General features: G+C 43.1%; 1 protein-coding gene across 1 annotated transcript; it reads left to right on the forward strand.

Moving 5' to 3' along the window:
• Positions 1–492: 492 nt before the first annotated feature.
• Positions 493–18,580, forward strand: PKN3 (protein kinase N3; the record flags this gene model as incomplete). Its single annotated transcript, XM_080356161.1, has 22 exons — positions 493–513; positions 3,779–4,061; positions 4,612–4,760; positions 5,947–6,076; positions 6,177–6,328; positions 6,711–6,906; positions 7,184–7,375; positions 7,632–7,741; positions 8,225–8,368; positions 9,327–9,402; positions 10,351–10,537; positions 11,458–11,569; positions 12,395–12,468; positions 13,755–13,821; positions 14,386–14,477; positions 14,848–15,024; positions 15,115–15,177; positions 15,742–15,818; positions 16,395–16,537; positions 16,782–16,889; positions 17,446–17,526; positions 18,368–18,580. The coding sequence occupies 22 exons, from the start codon at positions 493–495 to the stop codon at positions 18,578–18,580; spliced, it is 2,847 nt and encodes a 948-aa protein (XP_080212287.1).
• Between the last annotated feature and the right edge of the window lie 2,916 nt (positions 18,581–21,496).

Raw genomic sequence — 21,496 nt, forward strand, 5'->3', positions numbered from 1 at the left:
GTGTCAGGAACCGAGCAGCTCCCCAGTTAAGATCTGTCACTGCGTTTGTCCCCGTACCGTCCCTTTGGCACGAACCCATAAGTTTTGTGCCCACAAGGGCCACGGACGCCCTCAAGGCTCTCCTTGCCCAGCAGCCCGGGGCGATGTCCGCGCTGGGAAGCGGGAGGTACCTCAGTCTCCTCAGCGTCCGGCCTGTCGCGCCTCTCTCCTTCCCGCCGCCATCCCGGGACCTCCCCGCCGAGCCTCGGGTTCGCGTTTCCCCTCAGGGCGGGCGAAGGCAGCGGGACGACGTCCGCACAGGGGCGGGAGCCGCGGCTGGCGGGGCACCCCGGGGGCAGGGCCGGCGTGCGGGGAAGGGGCGGCTCCCCGCTCCCCCAGGGCAGCAGTCCCGGGCCCGCACCCCGCGAGAGGGCGCTGGCGGCGGTCACGGAGCTTCCCGGGAAGGCTGAAGTTTGAATAAAGTGCCGGTTGCTGGTCGTGCCGCTCGGAGCAATGGCGGCGGGGACCCCGCAGGTGAGCGCCGCGCTGAGGGCTCGGGGGGCGGCGGCATGGCGGGCGGGGCGAGCATCGCCTGAGGTGAGGGGGCTCCCCGAGGGTGGAGGGGACCCTCGCCATCCTCCCGCCGGGAAAGCCCCGCTGCCCGCTCCGCTGGAAGCCCCCGGGGAAGGGTCGGCCGTGGGGGGAGCGGGGCTCCCGCTGCCTCCTCCGCCTGTCGTGGTGCCCGCGCCCCGGGGGCTGGGAGAGGCTGCGCCAAGTGGGCGGGATCCCCTAAAAAACGTCCCATCCTCGCCTCGGGGAAATGGGGTTCGGGCCAAGTTTGTGCCCGCTGAGGAAATCCCCTCCGGGTGCGGAGGAGGTGCGGGAGGCCAGGCGGCGGCTGCGCTGGCACACGGGATCCGGGGGAGGGCGGGCAGCCTGTGCTGGGGAAAACAGACATTTCTGGAATAAACTCCCTGCAGCGGGGGGATGGATGTCCTGCCTGCTGCTCTTGAGGCGGTTCAAGCCTAATCTGGGCAAGAAGGGATGGAGAGAGCGGCACAAGGAGCTCCGGGCTCTTCCCATAGCGGTGCCTCCTGGCTGGTGTCCGCCCTTCCCAGCCCTTGTTGGAGAGGGGACCGGCTCCTGACAGGGCTGCAATTGCCCTTTTCCAAACTTTGCAGTGTTTTGGGTTTTTTTTCCTCTGAAATAAGAGAGTGTGGCTAGCGTGAGTCTGTCCAACACAGGCCTCACCCCCAAGTTGCTGTGAAAGATGCGATTTAAAATGTCCTGGTGAACACATGTGGTCTGTGGGGGGGATGGCCGCCTCATCACTGGCTCATTAAATCAGATCGTAAATCAGTTTCTGTGCCAGTGGTGAAGCTCTGAGGGCTAAGTCTGCTCTGGGATTTGTGCAGGTGAAGCTTGTTGCCAGGCTGGGCATAACGGAGGGGTGAGATCTCCCTGGGCTGCAGCCCAAAGGACTCGGTGCAGCTTTGATACTGCTGGAATTTTTGCTGGTTAGGAAGCAGGCTAGACAATTCGGTACAACTTGAGTCTTGCGGAAGCCCTGGGTCAGTCCTGGCAGCTCCACTACAGGTACCAAAAGCAAGCTAGTTTAAGCTAGTTTGGGTATTTCTCTGCAGGATGTAAATGTGTTTTGAGATTGCATCGGAAACATCCTGAAGGACTGACCTTCCCAGGGAACCAAGAGAAGCTACAGCTCAGGCTGTGGCAATATCCTGACACCCCACCGAAATTCCTGGCTCGGAATACAAAATGGATCAACCGAAATTCAGCTTTTCCATCCTCAGTATAGGGCATTTTATCTTCTGGGTGTAAACAATGGCAATGTTATGGGACTCTCTGATCCACAGAGGGGAAGAGGGATCCAGTAAAACATACCATGCTTACGTTCTAAATATTTTTAGAAAACTAGCGTGGTGCGTTAACTGGCATTCAGACAAGCTTTTGGCAGAGAGCAATGTGGAGAAAAATTGACCTGATAGCTGCCCAGACTGTACCTGTTCTCTGCAGTCATACCCTGTGTCGGTATTACTCTTGCACCACTACTCATTCCATTGCTCTGATCAGATCCAGAGAGTCTTACACCCATTTGCATAGTTTGGATAGAAATGTTTATGCTTTTTCTAATTATTTAAATGAGAATTACAACCAGCAAACTCCTTTAAGTCACTTGCTACAGACTGGATAGTGAGCTTTCTGATTTTCCAGCTCACGGCTGGTAAAAGTTGCCTGTGACTCAGGAACTCCATGATTCAAGTTCTTCCTCACAAAACTTTGGATGTTTTTCAAAGCTCTGGCTTAGTTCCTGGCTTTACTAGTTGGGCGAGAACTTCCTGGAATCAGGATGTTAATCTGAACCTTTTTGTTTTGTTACCAATCTGAACAACTCCTATTTTGGCAATTGTGTATCTGATGCAGACCCAACTTGGTTTAAGGCCAACTTCAAAACAGATTTTTTTTTTCCCTTCCTTCTTCTTCTTTAATGATTTTGCTATTAGATTGAAATCCTAGCAAAAACTGATGGAGGATGTTTGGTTGGGTCTTTGAGGTGCATAACAAAATATACTAATATGATTAAATAATGTTTTCTGTGGGAATTACATTGGTTTTGGACACACAGCACACTCTTAAAGTGCAGTAACATAAATGAGTAACACAAAACCAGTGTGGGTTATTGTTGGAAATGTGGTCAACCGATTAAAGAGTATGAAAGCAAGTTGGGATTCCCCAGTTCTGGCTTTAGTCACTGACCTGCTGTGTGACACTAAGTCAGCATAGTGGAGCTTGACTGTGCAACTGTTTCTTTTGCATTTAAGCAGGGAGTATGGTGAGCTGTTAATGTTAGGCTGTTAATATATTAATTGTTCTGAATGCCTTAAAGCCGCTCCTCTTGTTGAAGAGAAAAGCAATGACCTCTTGCTTGGATTTGTTTGTTACGGTGTTAGGTCACATCTTCATGGATGAAAGTTTCACCGCTCCTGAGTTCAGACCTTGTTTGGTCAGGTGTATGTCCTGAGTCTGTAAGCACAGCATCTCTGCTCAGAGCTGCTGATGAGACGTGCATCACTAGAGCAAGTAGCGTTGAAAATGATGTAAAACAAGCCCAGAATAAGCTTGAGTGCTACTAATGCAACTCAAAATAAGCAATGTTTTAAAGCTGCTTAACTGCTTGTAAATCACAAGCAGAATACAGATTGGGACCAGTCTGGTTCCCTTTTCAGATACAGCAGAAAGTTAAGCTTACTCTTTTGCGTGCTTATTTGTAGAAACAGCTGTAGGTTTTACATTTTTCTCCTTCTTGAGTAACAGCTGAGAGTTAATGCATGATCGTGATATTGCTAAAAATCTCTAACAAGGTAGTTGAGATGTGTATTTGAACAGTTGGCATCAGACATATTCAGATAAAAATCTGCATCTACTAGTAGAAGTTCATGTTGGTCAGAACAAAGTCAAATATTGTCTGGGCTTTGATACTTGGAGAACAAAGATGGGTGTAGACATTAAGTAACAAGGAAATAAGATGAAGGTTTTTCTCCATTATGGTTTAAAACCACATTAAGGCATGTTAAGTTCCAAGTTGTATTCCGTTCTCCGCAATTTCCACGTAGGTCTGGCGGGCTTGAAAATTTGGTGAAAAGGTTGGCTTCAGAATGTATGTGAACACTTGTCTAAATGAAATGAAGGAGTGGGGTCTTATGAGGCTATTGCTATATCATAAAAATGGTTGAACTGTGTGGTCTCTGAAATCCTCTTGCCCCATGGTGCTCGATTGCAGGGCAGCTGCCTCTTGCGGCTGGGCAATGGAGTGAACTTAATGGATCCAAGCTTCCAGCAAAAACTGGAGGGTGAGAAGGAGCTCCTGCGCCGTGCTATACAGAAAGAACTGAAGATTAAAGAGGGAGCAGAAAACCTGCGCAAAGCAACAACAGACAGAAAGAATCTTGTCCATATAGAGCATGTGCTGAAATCTTCCAACCGAAAACTGGAGCAGCTGCATTGGGAACTTCAGGAGCTTAATGCAAGGATTGTAATAACAGACAAAGAGGAGAGGAAGACAGGTAGGTCTTGGGTCATGATCGACAGGAAAATTTGTTATAGTGCTTCAATATTTATAGATATTGATGTATTTTTCCCTTGAGGGCTCACAAGTAGTGGGGGTTTCTTCTGTTGGTATTTAGGTGTTGAAATGATCTGTGCAGTAAAAACTTGAGAATAGGGCAATAAAGGTGGCAACATGAGAGTTCAGTGTAGGGAGAAGACCAGCTAGAGAGTGCTGGGCCTGGGCAGTATTCAGGAGCAGGCTGTAGGTGGAATTGAAGACACTGAATCGAGTTTCTGAGCAGTCAAACATCCAAGTATCTTGTAGGATGAATAAGTATAAAATTGGAAGAGGGTTTGTTAGGACAGGTTCATTGATAAACCAAGAAATATTTCCAGATATGAGCTTGAGCTTCATTTGAAACAGTGTTTTGCAGTCAGTTTTGTAGATGAGACCTTTTTATACCTTATTTTATAGCCTAACCTTCTTTTATACAGTTACTCATCTATAACCCAGTGAAATGACACAAGGAAAGATGACTAATGGTATCGACTGTGTTGTTTGTACAGATGGATCTGTATCTCCAGATCCTTGTCTCTGGGAAAGAAACCCGGACCCCATGGCACGGAAGGTTGAAGCCTTGAAAAAGCAGCTGCATGTTGAAATGAAAGTGAAACAAGGAGCTGAGAACATGATCCAAATGTATTCAACATCCAAGGTAAGCAGGAATAAACAACTGTTTGGGAACGTGAATTCCCAGATCAAAATTTCTATTTGAAATCCATACACAAACTCTCTCTGGTAATTTGTGTATGAAAGAAATTAATTTGTGAAGCTTGCTTAACTGAATCCTAGCTCTGCATTAATTTTGGTGCTCAGCAGAGTGACAGCATGTCACATAACTGCACAGGACAACCAATACTCCAGTTATGCATTAGACTTGCATGTTGCAGATTTCAGGAGTTTAGCAGGAATCAACAAGGTATTGGATGGTGCACTTTTCATTTGTCAAGAACTGAAGCCAATCTGTAATTACTGGATGTTAGGAAAAGGCTTTTCTGAAAGTGTAGTTTATTCCACTTTGGCCCATGATTTGGTTGCGTGTGCCTTTTTCTGAAGCATCTGGTGTTGATCGCTGTTGGAGGGGTGTTATTAGACCAGCCAGACAGGCATAATCTGGCAGTTTTGATGTTTTTAGCAGCTATTACATGGCAGATGCTGATTGTGCTCTTGAATGTTGCTTGGTGGTATTAATGATAGAGTTGGGAATCATGTTGTTTTATTTTAGCCATGTAAATTCTTCTGTAGTCCCAGTGGAAAGTGGTAGGTTCCTATAGAGTAGCTTCTGTTATCATTCTCAAGCAGATGAATGGCCCTTTGGAGAGACCTACCTCTTCCTTCAAGCTACGGACTCTACGTTACAGCATGTGGTATCTCTTTATGTGAGAGAAATTTTCAAAGGTGAACTGGTTCCATGTTCATCACACTTTTTGAGTTTGACATAATTGTCTTGAAAAGTCAAAGGATAATTTAAAAAAAAGTCCAAGCTTATTATGAAGCTTAATTCAGTCAGACCAGCAGTCTGGAGGGTCGTGATATTTTGATTTGCTCAAAACTTCTGGTCACAAAAAACTCTTGAGCACAGTTAGCCAGTGAACCACAAGTCCCAGTGACCGAAATGGTTGGTATTATTGACCTGTCCTTTCACTCTACAAATGGAGATAGTGATCTCAAAGTTCTTGAACCTCAGTGGTGTCTCCTTTACATAACTGCTCATTTATGCCATTTCAAGATCATTTATGACCCTTCTTTCAGGTACCACCTCATCCTCTTATGTGAACACATCATCATAATACATTTTTAATAAGCGTGGTTCTCTCTCTCATATGCTTTCTTTTTGGCAGGAGCGGAAGCTGCTGGCTACAGCTCAACAGATGCTTCAGGACAGCAAGACAAAGATTGAAATAATCCGCATGCACATTGTGAAAGTATCACAGTCAGCAGAAGGGATGGAAGATACAGTGGATCCAGCAGGTAAGGTGGTTTAGGTGACTGATATAGCTTAGAACAGATGTGTCCAAAACCATAAGATCAGTTTTCATCCTCATCATATTTTTATCATCAAAATGGCTAGTGAGGATGGGGACCACGATCAGTGCTTTGGAGCTGCGTATTGAGGAGCTGAGACATCACCTGCGCATCGAAGCTGCTGTAGCTGAGGGGGCAAAAAATGTGCTGAAGATCCTAGGAGGGAGTCGGGTACAGGATCGCAAGTTTTTGGCTGAGGTAAGTGCTTATTCGGGCCTTCTTGAGAGGGTCGTTTCATGCCTCAGCATTAGTGATTTAGCATTAATAAGTTGAGTTAACCAAGAGTTATTAATTTGGGAAGTTCCTGTCTCTCTATGAGGACACACTGATTGGGATCCCTTTCCCTTCTAGGAATAACATGCCTTGCTTTGGGGAAACTTCTCAGTAGCATCAGAAATGACACTGATGGGTTGGTCAGGATCTATCGGAAAATGTTTCACTTTGTTCCTTTCTAAGAAAGATGTTATCCAGTCTTTTTTTTGGAGCTTACTCTAGTAGTTCATAAAAGATTAATAGGACCTGGACTGGGGCTGTACATAGAAAATTTCTGCCTACTTTCTGTTCTTCTCTGTATTGCTAGGCTCAGGGTCGTTTGCAGGAGTCCTCTCAGAAGATTGACTTGCTGCGCTTGTCCTTGGAACGTCAGCTTAGTGAGCTTTCTCCTGATCACCCAAAAAGATCACTCATCAAGCAGGAACTAGTAAATACCTCCTCCCTGGGAGCTCAGCATGGCAACGTCCAACCCACTTCAGTCATTAAACCTACAGCCCTCACAGGTACATAAATGCTGCATGGCATGTTGTTGTGAGAAGGGCAGAGGGGAAAAATCCGTTCCATTTCTTCTCATTGTTGTAATGCCTCTTGTTATATGGCTGTTTGATTTTTCTAGGAACAGAACTTTCTGATCATATTGATTTGCAGTCTATTAATCTGGGGTAGTTTTGAGCTGTCAACCAAGAAATAATGAATCTGAGAAATTATTGGACCCCAGTGAGGACCAGCTGACTGGAATCACTTAATCTTTTACAAAATAAGATTCTTTCCTCTCCTCAGGAACACTGGAAGTGAGACTGATGGGGTGTCAGGATCTATTGGAAAACGTTCCAGGCCGTTCCCGAATGACTAGTTCTTCTCCCATTGTTGGCAGCCCAAGCGATTTGAGGTCTCTCTCCCGAACGCGAGTTGGCCTGGGTATCCATGGCCGTGGTGTTGCAGGAAAGTACCTGCGGAATGAAGAGCCATGTAGTGAGTATGGGGTTTGCTGTTGTGTTGCCAGTGTCATACAGGAGCGTGGGGGCTTCTCATCCAAGTACTACATTAGCCTGGTATTAATGTAATGATAAGAAACCTGGTTTCTGCAAAACTAAGAGAGAGAACGAGTCGCATTATACCTGGTCCTCCTAGTACTCCCCTGGAAAATACATTTGATTGGGATATTCACCTTCAGCGTGGGAGATTTTCTTTGGCAAAAATTATAATCCATGTTTTCCCCTTTGTCCAGATGAGGTCCTTGCTGTGCTCAAAGTGGACAATAAAGTGGTTGGCCAAACAAACTGGGGACCAGTTAATAACCAGGCATGGGACCAGAGCTTTGTCATTGAGCTAGATCGGGTAAGTCTGCACCAGGTTCCCTGTGTTGTATTTGTTTTTCCATTCCGCCTTACCTGATTTGTTTGTTTAGCTGCCATTCCACTTCATTCAACTCTCTATTGCTGCTGTCCCCATGTGCCACTTACCTTAGTCTTCTCCTGAAGGCAGTGCATCCATGGCAGAGGTTCAGCCTGAACGGCATCTGTTGTCTTTTCCTTATCTGAGCAGTTCTATTTCATTTTACCAGCAAAGTGGCTCTCACAGGGATTAGTGAAATGGAGAGCCAAGACAGCCAGCTCCAAGAGGGTCTGTAGCTAAGAGAATCTGAAAACATCAGAGAAAGCAGGAAACAGAAGAATTAAAGAAGTTTCTTATGCATACTGTTTGTTTGTTTGTTTTTACAACAGTGTGTATGTGTGCATGTGCCATTTCCAGAGCATGGAATACTATGTAACTCTTCTGCTTTTTTTTTTCCCCTCCCTCGCTACTCGGCAATCCCACCAGTCTCGCGAGCTGGAAATTGCAATTTATTGGAGGGACTGGAGAGAACTATGTGCAGTGAAGTTTTTACGTTTGGATGATTTCCTTGATAATGAACGCCACGGGATGTGCCTCTCCCTTGAACCCCAAGGACTGCTTTTTGCAGAGGTACACGTGTCAGCTTTGCTTATTTTTCAGAGAACTCTCTCTGTTTAGGGTGCCTGCCCTGAAAACAGCTGTCGCACCCAGGATACAAGGAGTGGAAGGAGCAATAATCTAGAAGGGTAGAATGACACTTGAAACCTTTTTGCATCAATATCATATGTAAGAATAAGGAACATGATGTAACAGATGTTCATGTACCATAGCCCGGAGTGACTCTTTAGCTGTTCCACTGTAATTATATGTGTGTGTACTTTGAAATCCATTGGTTTTTATTTGCTTTCATGATGAGTCATTGACTCTTTAATTAAACATATGGCTTAATGGCCAGAATTGAGTCACAGAGATATAGAATCAGAGATGCAAATTCCTTCTGGGTACGCTTATTTTATCATCTTTCTGAGGCTAATAATAATTTGAATTGCCATCAATGAAAAGGTCATCCAGATAATCCCTTACAAGCCACAGTACTTTCTGCTTTGTGCTGTGATGAAAGTTCCTGTGGTTGTCTTTCCAAAAGTGGGATTTTGACCTCACGTACCAAAATTTGCCTCCTCTCCTCGGCTTATTGTTTTTTCTAGTTTTGTTTTGTGGGTGTTGGTTCTGGTTTTTTGTTTTTACTTCAGTGCCATAGACTATTAGCTTTTTTTTACCCTACAAGTGGCTGTATTCTTTGTGCATGCCTTTACAAATTAGATTCATTTCTTTTTGGGATATGAATTGGTCTTAATTCTGAGGATTTTCTGCATTTCAGGTAGCGGAAAGTGTCTAAAACCATAGTTGAAGTAACAGATGTTTAGAGGGTAAAGCTAGAATAATGCAGTCTGAAGTCTGTGGAGGTGACTCCTAATTTACCAGACAGATATGAACGGAGAATTTGATGAGAGAGCAGGCGTGTGTGAATGTTTGTGTTCACAGTGTGTAAATGAAAAATCCTGACAAATCCCCTTTGCTTCTCTGACAGGTGATGTTCTGTAATCCTGTCATTGAGAGAAAGCCAAAACTGCAGCGACAGAAGCGCATTTTCCCCAAACAGAAAGGTAAACTGCTAGAGAGCTGGCTGCTTACTGTCTAGGGTGTGGAGGGCAGGGCTTTGCACAATCCCTTTAAATTGGTGAGACATTAAAATGCTTGCTAATTACTGCGTGTAAGTAAGCGGGCTCTATTAGAATGTGAAAGTTTCTCCAGTCACAAAAAGAGCAGGCAGCGTGGTGTGTAATATGATATTGTTGCGGTGTTTCTATTCACAATTAACATTGTTAGGAGGATGTAATTACTAGTTATTTAACACGTTTCTTAGCAAGATCCAGGACGTGAGCTGTATGAATTTAACCAGCAATGCTGGTACTGCTGAACAGATATTGAAAGGTTTTCTGGGAAACTCGTTATAGAAGACTGTAGTACAAACAGGCTTCTGATTGTCTGTCAAGTCTTTAGAGCTGGCATCTCAGATTAATAGATTAGGGACTGGAATAACTTGCATACTTTCATTTTTGTCTGCAAATTCTTTCTCGTGAAGCTGAATAAGGTAAGACTTTACATATTGAGAACTCCTGGCAGTGGGGATAAATGAGATTTTATATTTCTGTTCTTCAGGAAGTAGTAAAAATTATTAAAACATCCCAAATGTTTTACTCTTTTTAAGACATTTTCAGGAACTTTCTGTTAGCAGGCTGCATGATTAAAATGCAGTGTTGAAATAGGAGAAAACCTGACTTAAAATCAATTTTTAATGTTTGGTGCAATTTCTACTTGAGGATTGTTATAATATTATATAGAGCTGAACTTAGGTGAAATAATAGATCTGTTTCATCATCATTATTAAACTTTCTTCCCTGAAAAAAAAAAAGCCCATTCTCCCTAGGGTGAGCTGCCTTTTTCAGTAACCCACGTGTGTTTAGGTGAAAGCAATACGTGACAATAACAGTACGTGAGATTGTAATTTGTGCCTTGTAATGTCACTGGTGTTCTGACTCTGGCTCCTCCAGGGAAGGAATTTCTCCGAGCTCCTCAAATGAACATAAACGTTGCTGCCTGGGGTCGCCTGATGATGAGTTTCCTCCCTCCATGTAGCTCCATGAACCCTCTGAGTCCCCCGCTCCACGATCCCATTCACACAGACTTTTCTCCAGACTCCCCACAAAGTCGTGTTGATTCAGTGTCCAAACTGAGCAGGTAGGTCATGTTCTGGGTGTTGCTGGGGGACACTCTGAAGGGGGTACAGGGTAGATCTTAAAGCTCTCTTGCACCTTATTAAGACAGAGGAAGATACTGATGAGAAAAATGTATCCGTGAAACTTAATATAGGATTTTAAGAAAAGCCAATGCTGCCTGAAATGATGTGGTTTTAGTGGGTTGTTCAATACGCTGTGGCCAGCTCTGATTTATCATTAGCAGTTAGATCAATTTCCACAATTGCTTTTCAAACAAGCGGTGTGTTCCAGAGCCAGGGGAACTTCAGCATCTTTCTTCTCCTCTGTGGTGAGATCTGTGGGCAGGAAAGTGGTGATAAGTAAACACCGTGATACAAAAAATACCCGAACCAAAACACAAAATCAGATTTTGAAAAGTTGTTTTATACAGACAAAAAGACGTACTGTTTCCACTCATTAAATGTCTTCACCAGTACAGTAACTGAACTCTATGCAAGGTCACAATGTGATTGTTGTGGTCAGAGTACACTCTTCTTTCATGTAGTCATTTTCTAAAAGAGACTATTCACACTGATTCTCAAGACCTAAAGAAAGAAAAATAAATTGAGTCAACTTCTGTGTTGCTATTAAAATCAAAACTTCTTTAAAGTTCTTGATCATAATGGCTTATTTCTACACACCTATGTTTTATAAATTTTATAGCATCAGAGAGCTCATGTTGGAATGTGAGTCCACCACCAACTTCATAGCTCATTTTCTTTCCATTCATTTAGAAAAGCGTATCTTGATGATACTTCACTGACTTGTGTGTATCAGAGAGTCCTGTTGTCCAGTGTATTGGACTGACCTAAACTTTGCTCATAGAGCGAAGCCGCTGCAGAGGTGTCTGTGTACGGTGTTCTGCCCTAAGGTGATCTCCTTCCGTTTGTCTTACAAATGCAGTGGCTTTCCTGGGGCTAAGGTTACGTCTGCTGACGAAGCACCACCCAAGCCTCCACGTCTTTTGCTGATGGCCAACTCCAAAGAATCAACGCCATCTCCTGCAGATTCTCCGGTAATCGTTTGGGCTAATAGGGAGACTTTTCTTTGGTGGCTGGTGTTCTTTTAGGGCCTGGTTCTTCTTAATTGTTTATTACTGAAGGAATTCACTGTACTTTTGGCAGGCAGCACCTCATTAGCTGGCTCATCTCCAGTGATTCAGAATCCAGTGAGCTGTTTTGACATGGAGTCTTCACAAAAGTGTTGCACCTCTTTTTTTCTTTCTTATAATTATAAGTTGCTTTTCTTGGAGAAGCAAAATGTGAGGTAGGTCAACATTGGGAGTTCAGAGCGAGAGTACAGAGCGGATGACTGCAGAGACAAAGCAGAGAAGGAGGGTCAGCAGGCTTTTAGGAGCAAATGAAGTTCCGTGTCATTAAATAAACTGGGCAAAACCAAGAAGAACTCTACACTTTTGACGGGAGCAAGCAGGAAAATTGTCTTGAGTAGCATAATAGTTAATGACCTGTGTTCTGCCACATCTTACCCTTTCTCATTTGGCTTTGGTGACAGAGGAGACTGCATTCTCTGATAATTGTGACTCTTTTTGGGACATGAGGTTCCTTTTTATTAAAAGGAAATGTTTTATTCTAGACTTCTAAAGGCATTTGTTTCAAAGGGATTGACCATATCAAAAAATATTATACATGGGAATAGTTTTGCGTGACCAAGGACAATCGGTTTTTATGCTGCTTCCCTCCAAGCAGAGGCAATGACCAGCTGCAAGAACTTGTCTGCGGTTATGCTGGATCATGACAGAGGAGAAAATTTGGGTGTGGGTGTTCAGGTCTGACTTGGTGATCCAGAGGTTCACACACTGTAATTTTCTTTCTGTTCGTAGTGTCTGAAGAGGCTGCATGTTGAGAAGTCTTGCAGCTCTGCTCTAACAGAATTTCCAGTCCCGGCATCTCCAAGGTAACTGCGGGCAGCACGGGCTGTCTTGGGTCACAGATTAAAGAGGCACTGGGCTGAAATTTTGGAGCACACATAGTCTAACATTCTGCTCGATGTCTGCTTTGGTTTCTCAGCAGCAGCGTCTTAGTGCTGAGTGTAGGTGAGACGTCTGCTCTGAGCTTTACTTGTCCAAATGTCCAAATGTCTGCTGTGCATTATCTGTTTATTAACCCCAGTACTTGGTGTGCTGATAGATTGTGCACTACAACATAATAGGTTACTTTAGTAGAAGATAAAGTCACAATTTGTATGTAACAAGAATGCACAGCAGTAAATATACCAAAAAAGGGCAAGTAAAAAAAAAATTACTGTTGTTGAACAAATACTGACCGAAAAAGCACAAACAGCAAAATCTTTCTAAGCTGATCTTGCAGTTCAGATCACAGAATTATGTTCATCATCTCATCTTTATTTTTGAGGGGTCCCATTGTCAAAACAATGTAGCCAGGATACAGTCTGGCACCCACCTCCCTTCTCTCTGAGAAGGCTGAGGAAGGAGTTGAGTCCTTCACAAGTAGATAGGCCTTCATTTCACTTACTGGAGGAGTATGGAGTGTCTACTACTTTTTAAAGATGATCCTAGACTCAAGTGTTTAGGCTGTTGGTTTGGTTTTGGGGGGTTTTTTTGGGCTTTTTTTTATTCTTTCCAAGCAATTCTGGAGCCTGAGTTTCCTTGGTAACACCTTGTGGCTGCCATAACATTTTATAGCATCTCTTCATTCAGCTACTTTTTTTCCAGCAACGTCTTACGTCTGTTATCTCACCGTGTTCATTTCCAACTCACATTTGAGAACTTCTGCTTATGCCCTTGTCCTACCAGCACTTGATGTACATGTTCATGTCTGATTAACACAATGGCTGTTGAGCCTGCTAAAAGGAGTGTAGGCAAAATTGAATTTTACTACCCTAAGGATCAGGATGGAGGGGAAACTAATCCTGTTATGGTAACAGAGAAAGCAAGCCTTGAAGAGTCAGAATTGTTGCTCCTGTTGCCAGTACAGATGGCAGTCAGAGTGCTGCCACTGGAACCAGTTTCCTTACCTTGTGCTTTGGTTCCTTTGGTGACAGAACAGCAGCAGCAAGCCCAAGTTTTCAAGATTTCAGCTTAGACAAGGAGCATTTGACACAGCTGTTTGCTTTTCCTTTTACTTTACAGAGCTTCTTCCCATAACACAAATACACACTTCTTTGTTATCTGTTTATGCTTCTTTGGGGTATTATCTCAACAATTCTTCTTTTGTCTGCAGGAAAAGGACAGTTCAGCTTGGGGATTTTCACTGCATCGCTATGTTGGGACGTGGCCACTTTGGGAAGGTAGTGTGGAAGGGTGCACTTTGTGAAGGAGGGTGATGGGACTGTGGTTGTGAAGATGGGCCTCAGAGTCAAATAGAAACACTGCAGTGCAGAAAAGATTTGTTGTGATGCAGATATACAAAACAAACCCAGCCCAAACACACAAGCAGGTGGTAACTTGTTAACAGTCAAAATTCCCGAAGATTTATGGCTTCAAAGCCTGGAGAAAACTGTCCAGGGAGTGCAAGTTATTTCATAAAGCACACCATTGCCATTCCTGTGTGATTGTGAGCACTAGTGGAATAGCTCCATTCCCAAAAACTGTGTGGTTTCTTGCTGTGAGAGCTCTGACGTGCTCATAAAAGCAGTGATACTGCTCTTTGTGAAAATGTAACTTCCACTGACAGCCGTCTGGACTGCTGCAGCACAAGGAGCAGAAAACAAGTGCTCCATTTCTAGAGTTACTTGAGCTTGGTTTTGAGAATGATTGTCTGGAGTGGATGGAAATAATGTGTGTTGATGGGAGTCAATCCAATAAGGAAATAACAGATTTCTTGGATGTACAGCTTCTCTGTTTTCTTTCAGGTGCTGCTGGCCCAATACAAGCCAACTGGGAAGCTGTATGCTATCAAAGCCTTGAAGAAAAAAGATATTATTAGTAGAGATGAACTTGATAGGTGAGCTTTGTTTAGAGATGGTGCTATTGCCAGAGGGTACATTAACACACCTGTAATCAAACATGAGCAGCTATGATGTGTACTAGTCACGGTACTATTAAGGTTAAATGTGACCTTAAGGCTTGGGTAACTAAAACCAGGAAGAAGGAAACTTATAACAGCGCTGCTTTCTAACTTCTGCTGGAATAACACCTGAAGAACACTCTAAAACTCAAGGTTTGGAATTATGTGAGATAAATATTGTATTAGCCCACACTTTTTATTTCTCTAACTTAAGATGTAAAGATTGCTTTCTTCATTCTGTCTTTCTCAAAATAGGTTTTTCTGCCAAGCTTTAACATTGACGTTTTCATTCTTTGAATCCTGGCAGCTTGAACTGTGAGAAGCGAATATTTGAAGTGGTCAATTCTTCTGGTCACCCATTCCTTGTGAACATGTTTGCGTGTTTCCAGACACCTCATCACGCTTGTTTTGTGATGGAATACACTCCAGGTGGTGATCTTATGATGCGCATCCATGAAGATGTCTTTCCGGAGCATGTGGCACGGTGAGTTAGAGTTAGTCCAGTTTCCAGGCACCATAATTTTTTAGATTTGATTCTCATATGTATTTCCTGATAACTGTTTGTTCCTTTTAGGTTTTATGCAGCCTGCGTAGTCTTGGGGCTCCAGTTCTTGCATGAGAAGAAAATTGTTTATAGGTAATGCAGCAAAGAATCAAGTATAAGACAGTTTAGCAACTTGAAAGTTTACTTTTCCTGTAGCTATGTGCCTGGAGCTCGCTGTCTTGCCAGGGTTTCTAATCTTTCTTTCTGTCTTTATTTTCCCCCGTTGCCTCTTGCTATCAGCATGTTCACCGTGCTTACAGTAAAGAAAGTCATCTAGAAGCTATTCATCTGACATGTTGCAGGTGATTCATCCTCTGTGACATGTCAATACATTCTGGGGGGCACCTGTAAGTCACTGCTTTCTTTTTTACTGGGATAGTCAAGTAATTTGTCGTGCTGTTGTGGGATGCTCTTTTCCAGATGAATAAGCCCTACCCAGCTGCTTTGCTTTGTGAGCCTTTCATTAAGGGGAAAATATCAATAAATTAAGGGGAGTCTTCCAACTAATACATTATTTAAACCAAATGTAGACTTTACCGAATTTAGATTTTTATGCTCTTTATTAACATCTGGCTTCTGCCTCTTGCGAAAAAAAAGATGTTGGATGGCAATCCTCAGATTTCATCAGCCATTTTCTTTCCTCTCCTTTGCCCACAGGGACCTGAAATTGGATAATCTCCTTTTAGATGCTGAAGGATTTGTGAAGATTGCAGATTTTGGGTTGTGTAAGGAAGGTGAGTGACTTTGTTGAAGCTGAAATTGAACCACCAGAACCGGTTTAGGATCTCAGCTTTAGCAGTGTGTTCACAAAGCAGGTACTGAGGTGATTTTGTGTAACTTGTATTCATCCCCAGCTTAGAAATAAAGCGAAACCCACCAAAACAACCCAAAACCTAACAAACAACAAAAAAACCTCACCTGTCTGGCCGTGATGAACTTGGAAAGAGGACTTTGTCCTTTGATCTTCAGGAAACATGTGAAGCAGATTACAATCTGCTTGTTCATTCAAAGGAGCCAGAATATAGGGTACCACAAAATGCGTGCTTGAGTAAACGAGCAATGGAAGCCGCAGGAAGTTTCCTGTGGTTTTCTGTTTATTTAAGCTTTACCTATATGTTTCTTATTTGGAGCTGTTAAAGGCCTCAGGTTTCATACTTCCTTGTTGGCATTTACAAGCCTTGATTAGAACTCTTGCCCAATGAACAAAATTAGATTATCAAGCGATAAACAACAGCTTTCGGAAGCTGAGGCTGTATGTGATCCATTCACTAATGTATACTGTATTTTACAAGAATGGTCTTTTCCTACAGGAATAGGTTTTGGAGACCGCACAAACACCTTCTGTGGCACCCCTGAATTTCTGGCTCCAGAAGTCCTGACGGACATCTCGTACACACGGGCAGTGGACTGGTGGGGACTGGGTGTGCTCATTTATGAGATGCTCGTTGGTGAGGTGAGACCGCCTTTCTCTAAGAGGATCTCGCTGAACAGTCTTAGGGGAAAGTGGTACCCAACCACCTGACATTAAGTTTTGCTGAATGTAGCTAACTACGTATTAGTACTTAAATTACATTTTTCTCATTCATAATGCATGCCAAACGCTAATTAATCCATGCAACTCCCTGCTGTTCTCATCCCTATATAATAGTGAGGAATGGGTGCTGTGTGGATTAAATAATACAATGTCACAATTGCAGTCACCATTCCCTGGAGATGACGAGGAAGAAGTCTTCGACAGTATTGTCAACGATGAAGTCCGGTATCCGCGATTCCTTTCATCTGAGGCGCTTTCTATAATCCGTAAGGTAATGGGCTTGACGGGTCTCTGGGAGCCTGAGGAATTGCCTTTTGCTGTGCAAGTGCATCCAGAGGGACTCTAGTGGGACAGGATCTGGAGCTGCCTACGCACATTAAGGAAACAATTAAAATTTACGCCTATTTTTTCCTTTCCATCCCTTTACATAAATGCTGTTCTTCTGTCTGAGAATGACGAAGCCACTTCTTACTGAGATCTGTTGCTACTAAGTCTGAAACAGAGGAGCGTTGATTGAAGGGCAGGAGTGTCAGAGTCATTCAGTGGAGGTGGCTTGATTCAATTTTTGGATGTGACCTGGTAGTCACTGTTGTGCAATTAAGATTCTTCGTGCAGTTTATAGCAGGTGTCTTACTGGTGTTGGGGAGTCGTTTACAAGGACCTAGGTCTGAGCTATTACTAGCAGATTACGAACTTGCTGCAAAGTGAGAATGAGAAGACACTGATGGGTCGGTCCGTCCCCTTCCTTTTGTTTTTATCTCTGGAACATTATTTCTCTCCATCCTTGCTCCGTTTTTTTTTAAATTTCGAACTGATATTTCCTGCAGCTTCTTCGGAAATGTCCAGAGCGTAGACTGGGAGCAGGGGAAAAAGATGCAGAAGAGATTAAAATCCAGGCCTTTTTTAAGGTAGGAACTCGCAGTGTCTCTCCCCCTCATCTCTTGTGCTTTTGAGGAGAGTGATTTGCTTTCTGTTGGTATCAAGGCACATTTCCATTAGTTATCAGTGGGATCTCAGTGGTAGCTTCTGTTGCATCTCATTGCTGCATTCAGGAATATGTGATTTGATTCATGTTTGGAATTACGTCTCCCAAGTGTGTTTTCTGGGATCTATAAGCTTCCGGAGCTGGTTTGTTATTCCTCTGTGTACAAGTATACTTCCCTTTAGAGCCATCACCAAATACCCCTTTTAAATCAAACTGCAGCAGTCAAAGACACTGTCTGGTGATGACAGCGATTTCCAGTCGGTCTATTTGGTGGCACCTGCATTTGTAGGATACACATGAATCGCAAGAGAAATTGAGGTTAAAGACACATTTGCTTTGGGGAAGGGTAGATGGCTGTTCCAGGCGAAGGTGTTACAGCCCTCCTTGTCACTGCCCATCTCCCAGAAGTTCTTTGCCTTATAACCCCTGTCTGGAGTAAGAAAAGAACCTGGATGTCAGCAGGAATTGCTGGGAAGTTCACAGATCCACCCGGCCACAGCTGCACTTGGCTTTTGTCCCTCCTAAATATAGTTTGAGCTGTAACTTTGTTTCTTGGTGTTCTGAAGAATGTTCTGAGGGCCGTATGGAATCTCTCTACTTTGGGCCTTTTTTCAGTTCTCTCTCTTACTTTACTTTTCTTTAATTGATAGAAATAAGACATGTTGCAACTGATCTGGAAGGGAGGCTGCAACCCACCCTCTTACTTTCACATTTCATAAATAATCTGAATGTCAATCTGACCTGTTTGCTTCCTTCTCTTACAGGAAATCAATTGGGATGCCTTGTTTGCCAGGGCTCTGAAGCCCCCTTTTGTGCCCACCTTAAGAGATCCCGCTGACATTAGCAACTTTGATGAAGAGTTTACATCGCAAAAGCCCATCCTTACTCCTCCAGAGGAGGCTTCTCTCCTAACCCGTAAGGAGCAGACTGTATTCAAGGACTTTGACTTTGTCTCCAGACACCTTTTAGATGTTTGATTCCTGTGCTATAAGAAACGTGAACAGATTGTTACCACCTTGAGGGAGTGCAGAGAGGACTTGGCATGGGTGATGGAAAAGTCAACAGAATTTGTAGAACTGGTGGTGCTGATGACCCTGGGAAGGGAGTTCCCTGCACGCTGAGTCAACCTACTGGGGGTTTTTTCAGCCTCTTTTGTTGGAGGGATATTGGATGTTAATTATCTTAAAGGAGTAATTAATGTTTAACTGGATGTATCTTCTGCCATGGAATACAGATGGAAATTTTGAATTTAAGCTGGATTTAACTTAATGAAATCAAACCATTGCTGCAACCCAGGTTACTCTTTCCAAATAGCCTGAGTAAGTAGCACGGCTTTTTAAAGTTGCGGAGTAGCAGAGGGAATGGCCACTTCTTACATATTTTCTAGGAAATATATGCAGCATTCCCTCTTTGTAATGATTTTATGTCCTTTCCCACTCCTAATCATGTATGCCAGGGAAGGAATGGATTTTAACACAGCCAAGATAATGATTTTGGGGTTTGATAATGATCCAAGTGATATATCTTAAGGAAAAGGAGTGTCTTTCTACTTCTTGGAGGATGCTAAATCTTAACTATTGTTTTCAGTTATATGAAAAAGCCACAGCTTTGCACATGCTATTGGTTTTTAAAAATAAAGATACCTTTTCTTATAATGAAATTTCAGCTCTTCATCTCCTTGTGTTAGCTGAACATTTCAGATCGGGGCTACTCATATTCTGCTCAACGGACAGCATTTTATTTTTCTGTGTAAATGTCAATAGTAATATTTCCTTCCCTCCCTCCTCACTTGTCTGTGCACATATTACATGGTGTCATCAGCTGTCACATACATCATACACATACATCAGCTGTCATATCCTGTATCTTTTTGGGGATAGCTAAATAACAACAGTGTTAATAGTGGAAAATCAGTTAAGTTAAAGGTTATTTCATTTGCCTGGTAACGCATCTTGTAATTATACTTGATAAGATACATTTTCTTCTCTTAAATTCATAATGTTAGATTGCTGGGCAAAAAAAGAAAGGGTATCTAGAAAAGAAGCATCACACTCATGACAAATTAGGATGCACAGCTATTAATCTTTCAGTTTGTCTTCACCAGAGGTGGACAGAAGTTGAAGTAACACAATTGTGCTGGATCTGCAGATAAGGTTTGGGTGCACTAGTGAGTCATCATTATTAAATCAAGGCTGGTCTAATTGCTTCAGAATTCAGAGGTAAGAACATACATTTGTGCAAAACAAGTAATTCACACCGAACCTCAGTTTCCTATTTTCAGAGCCAAGTGTAACTGCTTCTGAAAACTCCCTGCATGCAAATGTCCTTTCAGCCTCCTGCTCTGCCTTGCAGCGTAACAGCCCATTTAAAGCAGGACAGATGTTTTCCTCACCCCTGTTTGAGCGGTAATGCTGCGCTTGTGTTGGCCCCTGCACTGTGTTCTGTGACTTTTCTTAAGGTCAAGGCCTCTGTAATTGGTAAGTAGCGCAGTGAACTGTTAGCGCATGTGAAACCTAGAACTTGAGTTCAAAGAGAGAGGCATTAAGAACCAAAAAAGGCATATTTAATATTTTAATTCATAGTTTACAGTAAAGCGAAAAGACTGTAAATTACCATCTTGGTGCATTTAAAAAAAGAATTACCAAACAGAGCAAACTGCATGTTTCGAGCTGTAGTACCTGCTGACAAATGTTATTTGAAAAACCAGAAATATGGCAGGGGAGCTGTACTGAGCAGGTGCCACAGGGACACACACTGCAGAATCCTTTCTGGATGGTTTATCCTTGTTTTGAACCCAATTCTTAGTGTTCTGATATCCCTCTGACAGGAGTTTCTACCCTGAACAAACCAGACCGGATACAGATTACAAACTCTGAAGTCAGACAAAAAAGGGATCCTTTTGCTGGTTTTCAACTGCTTTTGGACTATGGTGCTGTGCTAACTACACTGTCCTTTCAGGAGTGCGTCTCAACTTTAAACCCTGAGTGCATCCTACCAGCTTGCCAGACATGCTCTTGAGCTGGTGTTAGTTCCTGAGCCAAAGCAATTAAGGCACAAAATAATTTTAACAAAGGTTTTTGTTGTGGTGCTGGGTTTCTTTGTTTTGAAACAGAAAAGGGCGAGAACTGAAGTTCACACCACAGCCTTTCTGTTTTTAAAGCTATAATGGGTCATCCCAAACTTCCTTTTAGTTTGTCGTGGAAACTTGAAGTATGAACTTTTATTACAAGGGAAAATAAGCAAGCTCGCTGTTGTTCTAGAAATCCATCAGCACCCTCTCCTATCACTGAAACAAACAGAGCCTAGAATCTTTCCTCTTGCACTGAAACTTTGTAATATTTTATTAAAATTTTACTAGTATGTTGAGGTAGTACTATTACAACAGTGTTACTTGAGCTGGGCAAGACGTACCCACCTCTGCTACTGGTTCTGTCCTGACAAGTAAAGGCCTGAGCATGAATTTATCTGCAAAAATAATTAAGCAGGCAAGTATTACTTCTCTGTCCAAAGACTCAAAATAGTCTCTGAATTGTTAACAGCACCATCAACTTAAAGAAAAAACTGTTAGGAAGCTGGTCAGGGCATCACAAAGTACCAGCTAATTATCTCATAAACTGAATGTGGTGCCTTACAGCTGTTTCTCATGCGCATTAGCACTATTAAGCTCAAATCTTTGTTGAAAGCATTAAGCTGAGGCAATTTGCTTTTGACCGTCCAAATATTTTCTCAGCTATTTCTATTACGTGCCCAACGCTACTGACAAAAGGTGCTGTGGTTCTCACAGTGAGAACTACGCCGAGATACATTTGCTCAGTCCAGAAATCAGCCCCGCTGGCCTTCCCAGAACCAGTGTCTTGTCGTTAACAGTGTCATTCATATACAAAAAACCAACC

The sequence above is a fragment of the Nesoenas mayeri genome (assembly GCF_963082525.1).
Source record: "Nesoenas mayeri genome assembly, chromosome: 18".
Lineage (NCBI taxonomy): Eukaryota > Metazoa > Chordata > Aves > Columbiformes > Columbidae > Nesoenas > Nesoenas mayeri.